Source organism: Psammomys obesus, unplaced genomic scaffold (genome assembly GCF_907164565.1).
Source record: "Psammomys obesus unplaced genomic scaffold, mPsaObe1.curated_primary_1811, whole genome shotgun sequence".
Taxonomy (NCBI): Eukaryota; Metazoa; Chordata; class Mammalia; order Rodentia; family Muridae; genus Psammomys; species Psammomys obesus.
The window spans coordinates 7,954,834-7,974,218 of NW_026596034.1; the positions used below are offsets into that span (position 1 = coordinate 7,954,834).

The 19,385-nt window shown below is 42.1% G+C and overlaps 1 protein-coding gene across 1 annotated transcript in view; it reads left to right on the forward strand.

The window, feature by feature from the left end:
• Nucleotides 1-19,385, forward strand: part of Fto (FTO alpha-ketoglutarate dependent dioxygenase) — a 342,843-nt gene that overhangs the window by 96,410 nt on the left and 227,048 nt on the right. The window contains exons 2-4 of the mRNA XM_055621049.1: nucleotides 428-505; nucleotides 8,247-8,865; nucleotides 17,277-17,420. Coding sequence (XP_055477024.1) covers nucleotides 428-505; nucleotides 8,247-8,865; nucleotides 17,277-17,420 — 841 coding nt within the window. The remainder of the gene's footprint in view (nucleotides 1-427; nucleotides 506-8,246; nucleotides 8,866-17,276; nucleotides 17,421-19,385) is intronic.

Genomic DNA, 19,385 nt, shown 5'->3' on the forward strand with positions numbered 1-19,385 from the left:
ACACTGGGTGGCTAATCCTTTAAGAGTTCACTTACACATCAGCTCCTTTGAGAAGCTTTTGACACATTATCATACCTCTCTGTTTGGCAAGCTACTTATACCTTGCAAGTGTGTGCTCTCAGGTTGTGTGGACAGGAAGGTTTATGCTGGAAGACTGTAAGACTGATTCATAGGTCACCTAGGTCATCGTGAGAAAGATCCTGATGGCTAAGATGCAAGAGGGATGAATGAAATTGTCTCATGAAAAGTGACAGTGAGCAACATTATTTTTGAAAGGGTGTTTTATATACCTTACAAATTAAAATGTTTAAAAGCTTACACATTTAAATTCATTAAGATCTTTTTTTGTGTGTTTTACAAAAAATGTATTATTTTATATCTGAGGTCATTTTATGTTTAGTAATATGTAATTCTTATTTTTAACCAGAAACTAAGGCTCCTGGAGGAGCTTGAGGACACTTGGCTTCCTTACCTGACTCCCAAAGATGATGAGTTCTATCAGCAGGTAAGATGTTTTAATATTTTTACCAATTTGTAGCCTCCATCTTTGACCGGTGAAATGGCTAGGTACACTTAGAGGCCTGGCCCACGCAGAGCACATGCCTTTCCTCCCAGTTTGCTTTCTCTTTAAACTCTCTCTAGACTCAGTGTGCCGTTTTCATTTCCCCAGCATCCATGGTCCTTTCTACCTTTGCACCTCTCTGCACATGTTGGCTTTTTATTTGTTTTGTTCTTGTTTTTATTCTGCATAGAATATATAGCCTTGTCCTCCTATCCTGACACTGGGTGGCTAATCCTTTAAGAGTTCACTTACACATCAGCTCCTCTGAGAAGCTTTTGACCCATTATCATACCTCTGTGTTTGGCAAGCTACTTATACCTTGCAAGTGTGTGCTCTACTGCCTGCCTGTCCCATTGAATAGCAGGACTGGGATACTGAATATCTGAATTCTTCAGCATTCTTCCCTTATATAAGGAAAAAAAAAAAAAAAAAGGAATGGGAAGAGGCATTTATTAGGATTATTTAGAAATCTAAAGCATGCTGCTGTACTTTCAAACATTGTCCCTGATTATTTTTATTCTGGGTTTCTTGGCTTCTATTCCTGTGTGTGAGTTCATGCTGACTTGGGTTCTAACCATAGTCTGGCAGGACTGGAACAGCACAAGGGATATGGGGTTTTCAGCATCTGAGATTGTAGTAGGGCCTAGTGAGTTCTTTTCTCATGCCTGGTCACACTGGATTCTTCAGGCAGTGATTGAGTTAGCCTGGTTAGGGTCACTGTGTTTGGCTGGCCTAGTTCATGTGCCTCCCTGGACTGGGGTTCATGGGAGAATTCCCACTCAAGCTAAATAGGTGAGTATGTGGGGGTCAAGATTGATGACACCCTGGAGAAAAACTGAATTTCTGGTTCCAAAGAAGGGAGAGGTGTGCTAGACAAACAAATTATGGTGAAAGTTCACCTGTTTTTTTTCCTATTAAAACATGTATTTGAAGTATGGGAATAGAACCATGTCACCCTTGGTAGCACCTCTTGGTCCAGAATAACCCTGACAATCAAGGGAGGGAGGGTAGAGGCGCTCACCTGGAATCTGCCTTCTCAGTCGCTGTCGTTTCTAAGACCTTGTCTTCAGCCCTTCACTGTCCTTTGCTTATCAGCACTCTCATGTTATGTTTTCCTTCTCTGCCCCCGTCTGTCTCTGAAGTCACGCCAGCGCCTGCTTCACAGTGAACTGTCATTGCCTCATCTTTCCCACTCCTTGGTGATTTACCCTGCTGGATGTTTGCTCTGCCTCAGAGTAGCTCTGCTTCTTCGCAAATGGGGGAGTTGTCTTGCTCCATCCTCTGTCAGTGTGTTCCTTTTCTTGCAGAGCACCTGTGTGCTAGAGGCTGATTATAGTTCCCAGGCCATTCCATAGATATTTCCTGACACCTCACCAGCCCAGAAGCTTGTCTCTCCCTCTGTTGTACTTTATCTCTATCTTCTTACTTATTTTTACAGTGTTGTTATGATGCAGAACCTTACTTGTGCCAGGCAAGTGCTGTACCAGTTGAACGATAGCCCCAGCCAGACTTGAAATAATTTTTCTTAAGTATGCTTCTCCCTGTCTAATCTTCTGTACGTTTTTGATGCCTGGAGCCCAGTATGTGCTTAGTTTGCTTAAGTGAATGAATGAATGAAGAATATATTTCATTTATTTATTTTTGTGACAGGGTTTTACTGTCTAGCTCAGGTTGTTTTTAAAAACAAAGAAACAACAACAACAAAAAGAAACAAAACCGCCTATATGTGTCTATACAGATGTATACTGGCGCCCATGGAGGCTAGAAAGGGGTGTATCAGAGTTACATGGGGTCTGAGCTGTCCAGTGTAGGAGCTGAGCTCCTCTGAATGCGCTGCAAGTGCTCCTGGCAGCTAAACCATCCCTCCAGTCCATCCCCCTCAAGCTGGTTTTGAATTCAGGATTCTCTGACTCAGCCTCCTTAGGGCCACAGTTACAGGTATGGGTTGTGATGCCTTTTTACTTTTAAAAGCCAGTTATATGATACACCTAGTGTGGTTTACATTTGATTTTACCTGAATGCACACTTCCTCAGGAGGTGGCATCTTGAAATAGAGGTGGTTGACCTTATCTAGTTGGCCAAATTATCTAAAACAAACGTATATTTGTTTTACAATGAAGAAAAAGTAATTTTAGAGGAAAGTTTAAAGCAAACAAAAGCAGCAAGCTCTGAGGTGCTTGCTATTACTCCCATTGACATATACCTGTGGTACTCTGTTGTCTCAGTGTAGCTTCCAGCCGCTTCTGCTTTTGTGTTGTGCAAGAAGAATATGAAGAGCTAAATGGGAAAGGTTATAGCCTACTTTGCTCTGACCACCCACACACCAGGGATAGGAAAACAAAACAAAACAAAACACAAAACAACAACAACAAAATGCAAACAGTCAACCCCTCCAGGCTCCTTAATTTCCTAAGACCCACTCTAAAAATCAGTTATCATTATCTAATCATGTTACATATAGCTATCTGCTAATAATCCTTAGAGCTTCTGGAAAACTTGGGTTTACAGGCTATGCTGTGGTACATACTTACAGACCCAGCTATTTCAGTGGTTGATCTGGGAGGATAGAATGAGCCCAGGAGTTCAGAGCCGACCTTCATCCACCAAAACAGAATAAAACCAGAAGCAAAACGACAAAGATGAACAGTTGAAGGAAACTGACTCTCTTAAGAGATAAACTAAAAGTTCTTACAATGAACAGTACTTACAATGTACAGTCAGCATATATTAACTAATAGATTCATGGGTCTACTCTTTTATTCCTGTATGTGTACCCATGGTGACCCTTCTCTGTCGAGGCTGCTCCTCTTCTCTCCCAGCATCCTTCCCAGTCTCCTTCATGTGTCTTTAACTTCTTTCTGTCCCTGCTCTGTGCTCCCTTTTTCCATCTGTAGAGATGTATGTTCTTTTCTACAGGATGCACTGAAATCATGTGTTGTCTTACTGTATCTGGCTTGTTTCATTCAAGGTAATATTCTTCAGTTTCATCTGTGTTGCTGCATATGACAGGATTTCCTCTTTTTATGCTTTAACATAACATCCAGAGAAATCTTCATTTCTCCCCATTTATTTATTTTGCCTGTGTGTGCACATTTGTGGTGCTGCTATGCACATGTGGAGGTCAGAAGACAATTTCTGGGATTTCGATCTCTCCTTCCACCGTGCGGGTCATCAGGATTGGTGGCAAATGCCTTTACCCACTAGGCCAACTCAACTCTCTACCCACCCCTCCTAGCTTTCTTTTAATTAGCTCCATCTGCTTTCTTGCTACAAGTCCCTTGATAGCTTATTCCGGGTAGAAATCTAGAAGTCTGGCTCTGGACTTTGACTCCTACAGCACCGTGTTCCCCAGCTCCTCACTGTTTTTCTCACTTGGGTTCTTGCTTCCCCAGCGCCTCACCCCACATCCTCTTCCTGCAGCGGCATTTCTACTCTACTGCATTGAGCCAAGCATACTCCTACCCCAAGACTTTTGTACCGTGACCCCTTCACCTGTTGCTCTCCCACTTGGTTCTCTGCAGGGCAGGCATTCTCCCTCCTTCATTCTTCTCGTGTCACCTAGCTAGAGAGATGTGAGATAGCCACACTTCCTGGAGCAACCCAGTCTTAGGCTCTCAACTTCAGTCTCTTCTAAAGCACTCATTGACACCATAATGCACTATATTTTATTCATTTATATCTGGCTCTCCTACCCAGAATACTACCTCGAAGAGAATGGGGGAATGTTTTGTTCTTTTGCATTCCTGGAACTTAGTGCTTTATAGACGGTATGTGCATGATGCTTCTTTGAGTCCCCAAGTGAGGAATTTTTTTCCAGGTTTCCCTCCCAACTGTCCTCTTGTCCCCGCAGTGTACTTGTATCTCTGCAGTGGTAACATCTTACTCAATTACTTTCCATTCTGTCTATTCAGTTAAAATACTAGATGTTATCTGTAGGATCCAGCTTGCTTTTATCAGCATATTTATGGACTGTATGCAGTGTCTGGTGCATAACCAGTGCTGGTAGGATGTTAAATAAACACATAAAATAGCATGGGTGCTGAGTGAACGAATTCATGAACCAATACTTTGTGTCACTAGCAGAGCACTGGGCTTCACTAACCTGGCTGTGACAGCTATAGCAGAGCCTACATAGGTCTTCAGAACTGTGCTTTCTCTGGTTTCATCTTGGCATCATGCAGCTGGAGCCTAGGCCAAGTGAGTATGTAGCCTTTTAATGTTGGGATGGTTGCCAAGTTGGAAGTATTTTCAATAAAAACTATGTAGAAATATTATGAAGGACAGTGTGCAGGATGCTGCAGAGTGCAAAGCATGACGTGTTCCCAGCAAAGCATTGACAGCAGGTTATAGATGGATCGTCTTTGGACCCGGCCACTAACACTGTCAGGTGGAGGCATTTCCCAGGCTACTTACAGGTAGTAAATTCTGTTCTCTCAATTGAAGATAGGGTTGTATTTGGCCTCACTGGAACTCTCCTCCTGTAAACAAGTGGCTTACTCACCCAGTACCATGTCTGTCTTCTCTGAATGATGAAGTTCTTTCAGACCATCCCTGGGTAGGAGAGGAAAGACAGAATTAGTGCATTAAGATGGGCAAAAGACAGAGTCTTCTCTTTGGAGAGCCAGAATTGCAGCTCTTCCAAGCTGTTGAGTAGGGCCTGCATATTGGCCCATTGTGGCTAAGATACTGTTCCAAATACTAAACTAAACATCATCTTTTATGCCCTAGAAGTGTTCCTAGATCTCAGGAAATATAGTGTGCAACAAAACCAATGATACTATAATTTTGCGAATGTGTACTCCCTAGAAAAACTTTAACAGGATTAATCAAAAAAAATTACACTAACATATTTGAAAGTCTGCCAACAGCTGTTCCAAATTACTGTGTGCTATCTGATGTTGCTCATGTACCTGTCTAAATGGAACGTGAACTTGCTTGCCTGACAGGATGAACTCCGATTATTTAATGTTCATCTCTTCTCCAAAGTTACTTGCTGTTCTCTCTAAAGACAATTCTTAACTAATGTTCCATAGCTGTTCTGTGTATCAGGTCCTCATTTAACCACTGTATAAATGGTAGACAAGGATATGCCAGGTACGCATTTTCTCCCGTTCATATTTTTTGAGACTGTGGCAGAATGAGCCCACTGTCATTAATTGTTCTCGTCATGGTGAAGTAATCTTTGGCATAACAGGAACATCACATTTACATGCAGGCAGACATTCTGAAGATGGTTGATGATTCTGAAGCATTTTATCATATCATCAAGAATAATTTTCTGGCAAATGTACAAATTGTCATAAAAAGTAGATTAAAATAGTCTTTTCCTTGACTTTTTTCTTACATGTAGTTTACTTTTACATGTAAAAGTAGTTTACATGTATTTTAGAAAATCATGTAAATGTCACAAAAAGAAAATTAAAACCTACAAAGTACATACCCAGAGGGTAGCACTTTCAACTTTTGACTACATTTTTCTCTAGTCTGTTTTTATACTTATGTCTTTTTAAAAAATAATTTAAAAATAGTAGGCTCTTGTTATCTTTATCTTGTTTTATTTTTAAGAACATATTATATAATTTTCTTCCTGGTGTACCACCTATCTTTGCTCTCTTTTTAATTCATGGCCTCTTTTTCTTTAATTGTTATTACATATGTGTTTATATGTGTGTATTATACATATATATCTAAATTCATAATGGCCTCATACTAAAAATATTAATTCTATTTTTATTATATATATTACAAGCAGTTTTCAATTATAGCTTGATTATTAATTGTATACCTCATTTTATACATTTTAAAAACATACATTCAAATCCACTAATTCTTTTTTTTTAAAAGTCTTTGATACATTCTATTTATAATATGGATACCACAAAATATATCTTGTGCATGATCTGTTGTTATTGTATAAACATAATGATAGTTGCAGAACCTTTCCAGTCCTCTCTAAAGGTTTTTTTTTTTCCTCCATGCCCTTTCCATTCAGCCCTTTCCCCACCTGCAGCAAGATATACTAATTTCCTTTCTGTAATACTTTATTATTATTATTTCTCCATTGTTCTTTGCCCTCCTTTCTCTTTTTCTTGTTTTGAGAGAAGATAGGGTTCCAGAATGTTCTCTGTATTGTATTGCTGTCTTCCTGGTTATGTAGATAAAAAGTGTGATATTGCTGTCTCCCTTTGCAATTGGGATAAATGAACTAGAGCAATTGTGAGTGCTGAATGGATGTCTTGACAGTCTCGATGACAGTCCACAGCACTGTGCCACATGCCTCTGGTCTTGTCATGTTAGAGTCATGGTCATCCCGCTCACTGAGGCATCTGACAGGCAGGAGTACTTATTTATTTCCTTACATTCAGACTCCATGAATCCGTTTTGCTTTTGTATACTTCCTGTAGAATCTTGCAGGACTGCCTTCTCCCCATGCTGTGTGTAAATGAGCCAGAATGGTCTCCGTTATGCTTTTATAACAAACAGCCCATTGCCTGAAGACCCAAGTTTGGATCCCTCAGTACCCGTGTGGACAGCCTTGAGCCATAGTACACATCTGATGTCCCATTGCTGGGGAGGTGGAGACAGGCTGATCCCTGGAGTTTAGCCTAGCCAATCAGTGAGAGGCCTGTCACTCTGGAGGTCTGGAGGATACCAGACCTTCAGCTCTGGCTCCTGCACACATGTGTACACCGGTGCATAGGTACCTGTCTGTACAGATACATACCCCACAGGAATGAGCATGTGACCTCCCCATGCAGGAAGTCCTGAAGCACAGTGGTCTGAGGGCAGGCTAGTGAGTTGATATCCCTTAGGCTTTTCCTTGAGAACTCAGCCTAAAACTAAGAGGGAACAAGTCAGATTAAACTTTACAGGGGCAAGTATAAATCCTGTGCGAAGGAGCCAGAGTGGTGTCTGGAAAGCCTGCACTGGCCTGGGCCGTGTCATTTTGTTTCTGATTAGCGGGTGGGATATGTCTGATTACCTTCTTCCCATGACACTGTACAGTTGCCTTCGTAGAATCAAATTGTCATGGCCTGTGTGCTCATAGAACTTACTTCCAGAGAGGTGAGTTTTCTTTAGGTGAGCGTGTTGAGCCAGAAGCCAGTTTGCCAGTAATTGGAAGGGGTTCAGTCAGACAGTTAAGATTACCCCCACCGGAGCCCGACAGACACTGCAGCCCAGAGGCTTAACCCCTGGGCTGACATTTCCCACTGTGACTTGGGACAAGTTTTCACAGTGCCTGGGTGCTTCGGTGTTCTGTCTGTAAACTGGAACTGATGGTGTGTGTCAGGCTGTGAGAAATTAGCTAGTCTGAGTGAGTTGGAACCCCTGGCATGGAGTAAACACTTGACAGCAGACAATAATCAGTTTGTGAATAAAACCGTGTTTTCTGCAAAGCCAAAGGCTGCGAGGGAGGTTGAAGAAGTGGGCACTGGCAGCCTGGGAGAGCAAAGGCCAGTTGCTCTCGTTTTTGATTGTGTTGAAGATTGTTACTAGTTCGAGCTTCACCCTAACAGTGCTCACTGGAGACTCTCCCATTGTTTGTTCTGTGTAAGGTTTTTCCTGCTGGGAAAAGGTACGAGGCAGTTAAGTTTCTCCCTGCACCCCCAGAAAGAAAACACACTTTTGGAAATAATAAGATGATAGCCATCCAAAACCATTTCCCTGCTTTGTTTTGTTTCAGTGGCAGCTGAAATATCCCAAACTGGTTCTCCGAGAGGCTGGCAGTATATCCGAGGAGCTGCATAAAGAGGTCCCCGAGGCCTTTCTCACACTGCATAAGCATGGCTGCTTGTTTCGGGACGTGGTTAGGATCCAAGGCAAAGATGTGCTTACCCCAGTGTCTCGCATCCTCATCGGGGACCCAGGCTGCACTTACAAGTACCTGAACACTCGACTCTTCACAGTGCCCTGGCCAGTGAAGGGCTGCACCATCAATTACACAGAGGCTGAGATTGCTGCTGCATGTCAGACCTTCCTCAAGCTCAATGACTACCTGCAGGCTGAGACCATCCAGGCCTTGGAAGAACTGGCTGTCAAAGAGAAGGCTAATGAAGATGCTGTGCCATTGTGCATGGCAGAGTTCCCCAGGGTCGGCATGGGGTCCTCCTGTGATGAAGAAGTGGACATTAAGAGCAGAGCAGCTTACAACGTGACTTTGCTAAACTTCATGGATCCTCAGAAAATGCCGTACCTGAAAGAGGAGCCTTATTTCGGCATGGGGAAATTGGCGGTGAGCTGGCATCATGACGAGAACCTGGTGGATAGGTCAGCTGTGGCGGTATACAGCTACAGCTGTGAAGGTACAGTCTGCCCTGGGGGAAGGCAAGCCTGAAGGCAGTGTGACCAGAGTCATTGGGCTCTGAGGATATATACACATACATACGTACATAGATGTCTGCGTGTTGGGTGTCCTGTCCTTCTCTGACTGTGTTTCTGCAGAGCATTCTTGTCCCTATGTAAATGCTCCCTGGCTCAGTCTTCTGCCGTGCACAGAGTATCTCTGCACTTAAGTGCTACTGTCATTTCATGTTCCTGTCACCCCAGGAGAGCAGCGCTTGCATCCATACAGCCGGTTGCCGCTCTCTAGAGCTTGGAGTTGACCGTTCAGTCACCACAGTTAGCTTGCTGAGAAAGAGCCAGGAAAACAGCAATCTGTCAAGTCTGCCCTGTTCTCACAGGTGCGCATTCTCCCCTTGCCAAAACGCTTTATTGTGCCTGACATCACCACCTTGATGGTCGGGATCTGTCAGGTATGGGCTTGTTCTTGGCTTCCCATCATTCTTATAAGACCCTCCTTGGCAGAAGCAGCTAAGTGGCCTGTGTAGGCAGACATTCCAGTTTCCTTGCCTTTTCTAAGGTTCCGACGTCTTATTACAGAGAGCTATGCATTGCCAACTTGGTTGGCCTATCCATCTTTTCCTGCTCTTCTGTTTGTATATGTCTAGGGTCCCCAAGAGTTTGTAACTGGATTATAAAGAGGTACTTGTGTGTGGAGCACAGCAGCAGCACTGACTTTTTATCACCCGATTATTAGACAAAGGAATGAAATATTAGAACTTCCTTTGCAAAATGAGATTACTAAGTCCTTGGAGAGAATGAAGAAGAACTTTTAAGGTCACTGCTCTTTTGACAGTTCTAGTTGCTTTATTAGATATCTGTTGTTGTTACTTGTTTTATTTGTTTGCTTGCTTAAATGACTATTTTAGGGAAATGATTTAAGAGCAGAAAAAAAAATCTATCTCATGGCTCTTAAATTTCTTAATTTTTTCCAGTCTCAAAAGTTTCTTTAGGATAATTAATGTATTTTCTAAATTTACTTTGGGCTTTTAGTCCAAAACAAGGAACAAGTTGAATGGTTGCAAGTTTCACCAGTTCCCCTGACATCTTGAATAGTGATGGCAACCTGAAAATCCCCCGAGGTGCTTCAGTGCTGTTGAGAGGGAAGAGCCCCCGTCCTCTGACCTCAGCTGTAGCTGCTGGAACAGTGTGGTTGCTTAGCTCTCTCTGAGGTGGCAGCTCTCAGAACCTGCTGCACGTGATGGCACAGGCAGCCACAGAGCTGCCCTTGTGCTCCATGCTGCTGCCCAGTTCCCAGGATGTTGTTAATCACTCTGATGTACTTCCCTGTCACAGGTGATCAAGAAAAGAATAAAATTTCAACAACTAGTATCTATGATTGGAAGTGGTTCAGAATGGCAAATAGTAAAAGTGCAAATTGCATACACAGAATTGTTGGGCTTGTGGAATGGCTCAGGAGGCAAAGGCACCTGTTGCTAAGCCTGACTATGAGAGTTTGGTCCCTGGGATCCACGTGGTGAAAGGGAGAACTGACTCCTGCAAAATGCATTCTGACCTCCATATATAGGCCGAGGTACACACACATACAAACACACTCAGAGAGAGAGTGAGAGAGAGAGAGAGAAAATAATAAACTCATAATAAAACACTTTTAAAGAAATGTTTTTACATGCAATTACTAGCTGGAAGAGAGGCTTGCAGAATTCCAGTCTGTAAGAGCAGAGCTGTGCGATTCCTTTGTTCTCTTAATCTCCAAGATGCGCAGACTCTATCAAATAATAGTGACAGCTCTTGGGGGTACTTCCCCGAGCACCTGCTGTGGCCAGACTCTCTAAGTGCTTCACATGTGTAGCCAGTCTCCCCTTATTCACAACACCCAGAGAATAATGGAGACACCATGCCGCATGAAAGGCTGTTTTGATCAGAGACCACGTATATGACGTTAGCTCTATAAACCTGTAATGGATCTGAAATGTTTCTGTTCTCTCGTGACTTGAAGCAGCACAGCACAGAGAGTTGCTAACTAATGCACGTGAACAAGCCTGTGATGCCGCAGCCGTGCAGGGAGAGCATTATCCAGTCATGTTTGTGTTCCTGGGTAATGACCATCAATGACTGCGAGGTTCACAGTTTACTAGGTTATCTCTTCTTAAATTGTTGTTTTAGTGTGTATTTCTCTCATATACTAAGAAGAAGGTTACTGCAAAATTCTATGTTGAGGTAAATGTGCAGTAACTTGATTCACCTCGTATTTACAGTTTCTTGAGTGCATCAAGAGGCCGTATGAAGAGATTGGCTTGCATCATGTAGGCTTGGCTGATTTCACTCAGTGTTGTTAGTATAGGGATAAAATTCCCAATGTCATAATTCTCAGAGTACATCTGCATGGTTAAGGGATGTGTGACTCTCCTTGTACTGTTCTTCTTTATTGGTTGAGGAAACTGAGGTACCTGTTGGCAGTCATGGAGCTACTTGAGCCAGGGTTAGGATTCAAACCTGAGACCTCTGGCCTTACAGGATTGATTCCTAAGCTGTGCGTCTTATGGGCCTGCATTTATTTCCTATCTGAGCAGTGAATGTGGTTTTTGAAAATGTTGAAATGTGAAATGGAGCCCTCCTCTACCTTCTCTGTGTCTGTGTGGTTTAGAGTCAGGTGGTATGCAAACCAAGTACCTAAAAAGTCACGGTGCCTGTATTTCTTCCAAGTGATGAATGATATATGTAGTTTTCTGACCTCTACATCTTCGCCAGAACTGTGGTAAGGGTGGACTTCAAGAGAGCTTTTGGGTTCAAGTCCTGTTTAGGGTTTAGTAGAGCTAAAGCGGTTACAGCACGTGGAAACATCGAAGACTGGACTGTTTCCCATGCTCTTCAAAGTATTCATTGCTAAAGATGTCAGGTGCTTTGGACAGTATGAGAACCCACAGACAGGTCACATCTCTCCCTGTCTCCAAAGACTGGCTAAGGTCAGCTGTGCTCTTGAGATTGCAGTTGTGGAGTGGTGCCACTTTGGATCTGGAAGAGACTCTCAGAATCACTTGTTTCTATCCTCCAAAAGGAGGCTGGGCAGCTCTATCAGGGCCACGGTACTTAGTGAGGGGTGCCAGCCACAGTGTGGCTTACCCAGGAAATACTTCTCCAGGTGCACTGGGAGTTCAGATCAGAAGTAATTATTTCTTGCTGAACTTAGATGAGCTGCAGCTTAAGTTCTTTGTGGCCTGGCTCTCACTACCTTTCCCAGGGAATCTTGTGTAGATTTATAATGAACTGATCATTGCTCTTTGGTTTATTTTCATGAGTAGAAGCCATTGAGAAGTAATTTGTATAGGATACGTGTAATTATATTCTAAATTCATTGGGCTTCACATGCATTTCTAGCTAATAGATATCTCTAAAAGGAAGATTGAAATGGTACAATTTTTAATCAGGAATGGCTTCAGGGAACCATATGTAAATAGGCAGAGTATTTGATTTTCATATATGCCAGGCTTGGTGGCAATTGCTTGTTACTCCTAGTTATAAAAAAATGAATTTTAGCAGGGGATGCATTAAAACTTACAGGTAATATTGTCCAACACCTTGTTCTTTGATTGGAACCTCTTCGAGGGTACCTCTCAGACCGTAACTATTGGCTACCATTTTGTACGGGAGCACACACACGCGCGCATGTGTGCGGTGTGTGCGTGTGAGGGTATGGGGTATTGCTTGTGCATATGGAGAGTAGAAGAAGGTACTGGGCACTCCTCTACCCTCTCCCTCTTATTGCCTTGAGACAAGTTCTGTCAGTGAGCTGGAGGCTCATTGCCTCCAATGCTGGGCTTACATGGTTGCTCGCACACTGGGCTTTGAACTCAGCTCCTAATGATTCTAGACCAAGCATTATTTCCCCCTCAACCATCTTCCCATCCCTTTATTACCAATTTTTTTTTTTTTTTTTCTGGGAGGAGCAACTTCCTGTCGGATTGTCTTTATAGGAAAGTGAACTGTAAACTTTTAACTAGTGCTCAGTGTTACGGATTCTCTTCTTTAGTTTCTGGGTCTCTCCTGAAGGACCAAGTTGGTGAATCCATGCATTCTCCTGCAATGTGTGATAGCCTAGAAAGTAAAGGTTCTGCAATAACTTTCTCATGACTTCCCGGCTCCTTTTGGGGCTCTGCTTTGGGAAAGGGTGCATCATTTTGAGGGTGGAATTTGTCCAGCTGATTCTTGAATCTTTACTGTGAAGCGAGTAGCCCTATACGCCTTCATTTATCATTAACATGGTGAAAAACTAGTTTGTAATTGCAGGTAGAGGTTGTGAGCTGTAGTAAGTTTTTAAAATGTTGTTTATTTGTTGATCGTGCCTCCTAGTCTCTATAAGTTTTCGGAACTGATTTGACGTATGTTTGCTTGTTTGTATTTTGACATGTGTTCATTCATTTGGTTCTGTAAATGCTGGTACTCCTCCTACTTTTACTGTCTAGGAAAATTGTCATGTGGTAGAACACACTTAATGTTTTCTGAGCAGTTGTCTAGTAGTTGTATAAGAAAGCTAGTTAGCTAAGCTTAAATCAGAAAGTGAGCCAGTGGCCCAGCAGCATTTCTCCACAACATTTCCTTTTCTTCCTACTTGAGTTCCTGCCCCCACTTCCTCAGTGGTGGACTTTGACCTGGAAGTGTAAGTGGAAATAATTCCTTTCTCCCTGAGTTGCTCCTTCTCATAGTATGTGTCACAACAACCAAAAGCAAACTAGAACACTCGCATTTTGCTTATTCATTCCCTTACTGATAATTATTTAGGTTGTTTCCATCTTTGTTTTGTGAATCCTAGTGGGACTTTTTTGACCTCATAGTGGTTGACTAAGACATGGAGATTTACTATTATTTATAAAAGTATAGGCACTATAGCTGGGCAGAATCTCAGCTATTCTTACCTGACAAACCCCAGCCTACATCCCACTTCTTGGCCTATTACCTTTCTCTCAATTGGCACCTGTTCCTCTCCACGTCATACCAGCAAATCCCTGAAACTCTCTCAGCCCAGATGTCCTGCCCTTTCTCTCCTGCCTAGTTTAAGAGCGCTTACAAAATACCGAGGCAGGTGTTGAGTCATGACAATAACAATACCAAAGTCTGGACAGTACTCAGCTAGCTTTTGGTACAGAATTAACAATCAAATGATACAGAGATAGCCTTTATACAGTGCACAAAAAATATTACCCCAACAGTGACTAATACTCTGAATTTTTTTAAATTCTATTAATTACACTTTATTCACTTTGTATTCCCCCTGTGGTTCCTCCCTCCTCCCATCCCAATCCCTCCCTTCCTCCACCCTCTGCATGTCTGCCCCTCCCCAAGTCCACTGATAGGGGAGGCCTTCTTTTCCTTCCTTCTGATCCTAGTCAATTAGGTCTCATCAGGAGTGGCTGCATTGTCTTCTTCTGTGGCCTGGTAATGCTGCTTCCCCCTCAGGGGGAGATAATTAAAGAGCAGGCCAATTAGTTCATGTCAGAGACAGTCCCTATTCCTATTACAATGGAACTCACTTGGATACTGAACTGCCATGGGCTACATCTGTGCAGGGGTCTTAGGTTATCTCCATGCATGGTCCTTGGTTGGAGTATCAGTCTCAGGAAAGACCCCTGTGCTCAGATTTTTTGGTTCTGTTACTCTCCTTGTGGAGTTCCTGTCCTCTCCAGATCTTATTGTTTCCCACTTCTTTCCTAAGATTCCCTGCACTCTGCCCAAAGGTTGCCCATAAGTCTCAGCATCTACATTGATAGTCTGCAGGGCAGAGCTTTTCAGAGGTCCTCTTTGTCAGGCTCCTGACTTGTTCCCTCTTTTCTCCTTCTTTTGATGTCCATCCTCTTTGCCTTTCTGGATAGGGATTGAACATTTTAGCAAGAGTCCTCCCTCTTGATTAGTTTCTTTAGGTGTACAGATTTTAGTAAGTTTATCCTATATTGTATGTCTATATGAGTGAGTATATACCGTGTGCATCTTTCTGCTTCTGGGATAGTTCACTCAGGATGATCTTTTCCAGATCCCACCATTTACCTGCAAATTTCATGATTTCCTTGTTTTTTATTGCTGAGTAATATTCCATTGTGTAGATGTACCACAATTTCTGTATCCATTCTTCCACTGAGGGGCATCTGGGCTGTTTCCAGCTTCTATTACAAATAGGGCTGCTACAAACATGGTTGAGCAAATGTCCTTATTGTGAACTTGAGCCTCTTTTGAGTATGTGCCTAGGAGTGGTATGGCTGGATCTTGAAGAAGAAGAACAAAGATGGAAAGGCTGTAGAGTCAGCTAATGTGACAATGTCTGATCTTCAGATTCACATTTAGAGAACTGAGGAACATTAGATGTGGCCTTAAAGGCCATTTGCTAGCATTCTTCTTTGTAGAGACTAAGAACTTAGATTTGGGACTATTCTCCTTATACTTAGTACAAAGTAGTGTGACTTGATAGCCATAGAGGAAGTGCCTTTTGCTCTAACCCTCTCTACTTCATTCTCTTTCCCCTCCTTCTCTGCTTTGAATTCTTACATATGGCTGCTGCAGAGGAAGAGGTTTCGAATGTTGGGACTGTGTATGGGCATGGCCAGTCTGGGATCTGGACACTTTGCTGTTGTTGAGTGATGTATGCATGATGGAACTAGGAAGGTGTGCTTAGCTGTCCATCTTTATGGAATCCAACTTTGCATCTTTTTGTCTTCAGTGAGTTCTCCAGTGCCACTACTACTTTCAAGTCCAGACACTACTACTTTCAAATCCTGTTTTCTCTAGGCGGTCTGCTTTGATTCTTACAGTTCTTGTTGCAGCTCCTTTAACCCTCTTTAGTGCCGTTCTACTGGAGCAGCAGTGTTCTACTCATAGGGAGAGAAGAGGGAGGGAGGGTGGGATTGGGAGGAGATGAAGGAGGGGACCACAGCTAGGATACAAATTGAATAAATTGTAATAAAAGATAATAATTTTTAAAACTTTTAAAAAGAACAAACAAACAAATGAACAGATGTTTGAGGGTTTTTTTTTTTTTTTTCTTTTAAGCTAACATTTTATTTCCCACTACCTAACACAGAGTTGTGGGAACTGAAAGCCTCTCAGTGCAAGTGCCCATCGATGTCTCCTGGTCACCAGAGTTCTGAAAACAAATGCAGACATAGCCCAGAATATAGCCCAGTGGGTTAAAAGTATGATGACATCTAAATTTGAAATGCTGTCTGAGCAGTTACCAGCGCTGGTCACTAACGGCCCCAGTAGAGAAGGAAAGCTCCGCCCAGGCTGGGTTCATGATTTTAGTCAGAGATACCCCATATGCCTGGCACAATTCTAAGCATACAGAAAGTGTTTAATAAATATTTCCTGAATGAGCTTTAAAAGTTTTATGTAGGGCCACAGAGCGTATGGCTGCCCCAGGTTGCCACAGTCTTACCAACACTGCTTCTTTGAAAATGAAGACATAAACCTTCTGATTTGACCAGTGGGAAAATAGTTCTCAGTTTAATTTGCATTCTTTTATGTGAATAGGTTGAAAATCTTTTCACTGTTGTCACTCTGAACTTTCTTTGTGTATATCTGGGGATCACTTTCATCCCCTGGCTTGTTTCCTTTTTAATGTTCTGCCTTCATAACATTTGCTCATTGATCTAACTGCCTCTTTTCCTCCCTCCCTCCTAATATGATGAATTTTAAGTCTTAAGCTTTTGGGCATTAGTTTAGCTACTTGTAGAGTAACCCATATATTCCTAAAGTAAATTTTTCCAGGTCATAGAATGTTCTTTTACTATGATGCTGGACCTAGAGTCTCTGTCCTTATTTGTGAGGAATTTAACATTGATTTTTAGATGTGCGATTGGTTAAAAGTGTGTTTCCTTTTTGTGTTTTTGTATGTATCTGAATAGAAGGAGTCTGGGAATGTCTTTTGCATGTTCTTAAGCAGAATCGAGTGCCCACTAAAATGATCTGTTTTTTAAATATATGCAGAAGGGAGTGTTTTGGAATTCTTTGACTCTGTGTTCCTTTGAGAGAGGATGTTTTCATAGGTTCCTCTTCACCTTCTATGGTTTCTTTAGCTTTCACTTCTCTCTATTATTATGGCAATTAATATCTTTTTTTATTTCAAAAAACTAGAAAATTGAGCTTTTCTAGTTAATTTGCTTGGTAAGGGCACAATAATCTTTTATTCTCTGAATCTCTGTTTTTTGTTTTGTGTTGTTTTGTTTTTGATATTTAAGTTTTTGTGGGAAAGATAAATTTGTGCTAAAAATGTTATTCAGTGTCTTTTTTAAAAATTATGACCCAAAAGGATATAATTTACCTAACATCCATATTTTATTAAGATGCCAGTAATTTCTCAGGTAGTAGCTGAAATCTCAGGAATGCAGATGAAGTGTGTCTTTGCTGATCACTTCTCCTCTCTCAACAGGCTCCGATGACGAAAGCGAGGATGAGTCTAGCTTCGAGGGCAGAGATCCCGATACTTGGCATGTTGGTTTCAAGATCTCATGGGACATTGAGACGCCAGGCTTGGCAATACCTCTTCACCAGGGCGACTGCTATTTCATGCTGGGTAATGTTCGCAGACTCGATGTGGGTGTTGTACTTAGGTTGTCTGAGCTTAGGTTGTAGGGGCATGTGTGAGATAAACTTTTTGAATACTTTGTATCCATAATGATTTTTTTCCTTCAAAGGCATAACTCATTTTTTTTGTTTGTTTTTACTTATTTATTGTGGGTGTTGTTTACAGGTATGGTTTTGCACTACATATGTGTGGTACCTATGGAGGCCAGAAGAAGGGATTGGATTTCCTGTAACTGGCTTACAGTTGTAAGCCTCCTTGTGGGTGCTGGGAACTGAATTCAGGTCCTCTGCAAGAGTAGCAAGGCAGTTTCTTCTCAGGATCAGCTGGCATAATCACAGTATTTTTCTCTCTACTTGTATTTTAATTCTTTGGAAATTTGTATTTATGGGCTTGAAGTAAATGACACTGTGGGAGTTGGGGTGCTTTGATTTTTGCTGCTTTGTTTTGGAGTTTTGTGTGTAACTTATTCTCAACTTATTTTCCACTGCATAATGTACAAACATATCCTTCTTTTCTCTTTTCCTTATGATGCTTCTAAGGGGCCAGGGTGATGGCTTGCCAGGCAAGCATGAGGACCTGGGCTGGATTCACAGGAAGAACACATGGAAACAAGCCAGATGTGGCGCTGTGCCCTGGTAGTCTCAGTGCCAGAGAGGGGATAGGAGGCTTTCTGGGGCTTGCTGATCAGCCTGTTCAAGCCAGTGAGAGGCTACCTCTCAAAGACAAGGCGGCCTCCAGGTTCCACCTGTACACACTCATGTACTGGATCACACAGGGGCGCCTCCACAAGAACGTGCACACCTATGTACATACAAACACACACGCATGCACTCACACAGCTTCTCACACTTTATTTTCTCCTTTGCTGTGCCTGCTGAGTATCCCAGGTTTGTCTCATTCCTTCCTGCTTACAGATATCCAATCTTCTGTTGGATTTTTAGCTAGGAAGAACCAGGGTTTGATATCAGTTTTTGGTAAGGATTATTTTCCAGTAACATTTGATATCTGTAGAGTTTCTGTATTGCAGCTACCGAGTAAGGTTCTGGGGAGACCCTGGAGGACAGTAAATCTTGCTCCTTCCTCCTAGGACTTCGTAGTATGAAATTGGAACATCATCATTTCCCAGTCTTCCGTTCATTGCTTGTTGGTATCCAGGTTCTTACCATAGTCACTTGCTAACCCTATATTTTCCGTGCCATTTTCTCTAAAACTTACTTTTTTTTCCCCACCACTGAAATAACTTAATTTTGAAGGAGATTTTATATCACTGTTTTACATGGAAAACCAGTACCAACTGGCCCAGCTACAAGTGTTTTATAATACTAAATGTAGAGAAACCAAAAGTGTTAAGAATGCACTACTTTTCTTTGCTTGGAGATCTTAGAGTCTGAGTCTTGTTCTTTGTTTAAACAAGAGGCTAACAGTTTATATGAATACTATGCAAATTATGCTCCTCGTGAATATATGCCAATAAAAATGTGTAGCAACAAGAAGGAAAGAATAAAAGAACCTCATTATTACTCCTAATATCAGACATAGACTTTCATCATTTGATTAGCATAATGGATACTAAAATGAGAACTCCTTGGTGAGATAAGAATAATTCATGTTAGAGAAAGCGAGGGTGGGCAGACAGACAGACAGACAGACACACACACACACGAATAACATTAACATTGAGGGGGTGTTAATTCATCGCAGGCCAGTCCGAGGCTTTTTCCTTGGTGTTTGCAGGTGGATTGGAAGTAGCCATATGACTTAGTGCTGTCTCCTTTTGCAGCTTAAGCCCATTGTCTTGCTTTCCATTTGCATCTTGCTTTTCTGTAGACAAACCTGTTTCGCATAAACAACCTGAGACTCCAAAGAGCCTTCACTGGGAGATGTCAGATGTGCAGAACTGTCAGTCACTCCCTTCCTATTCGGCAGAAGAGAGACCAGAATGCCCTGGCCACA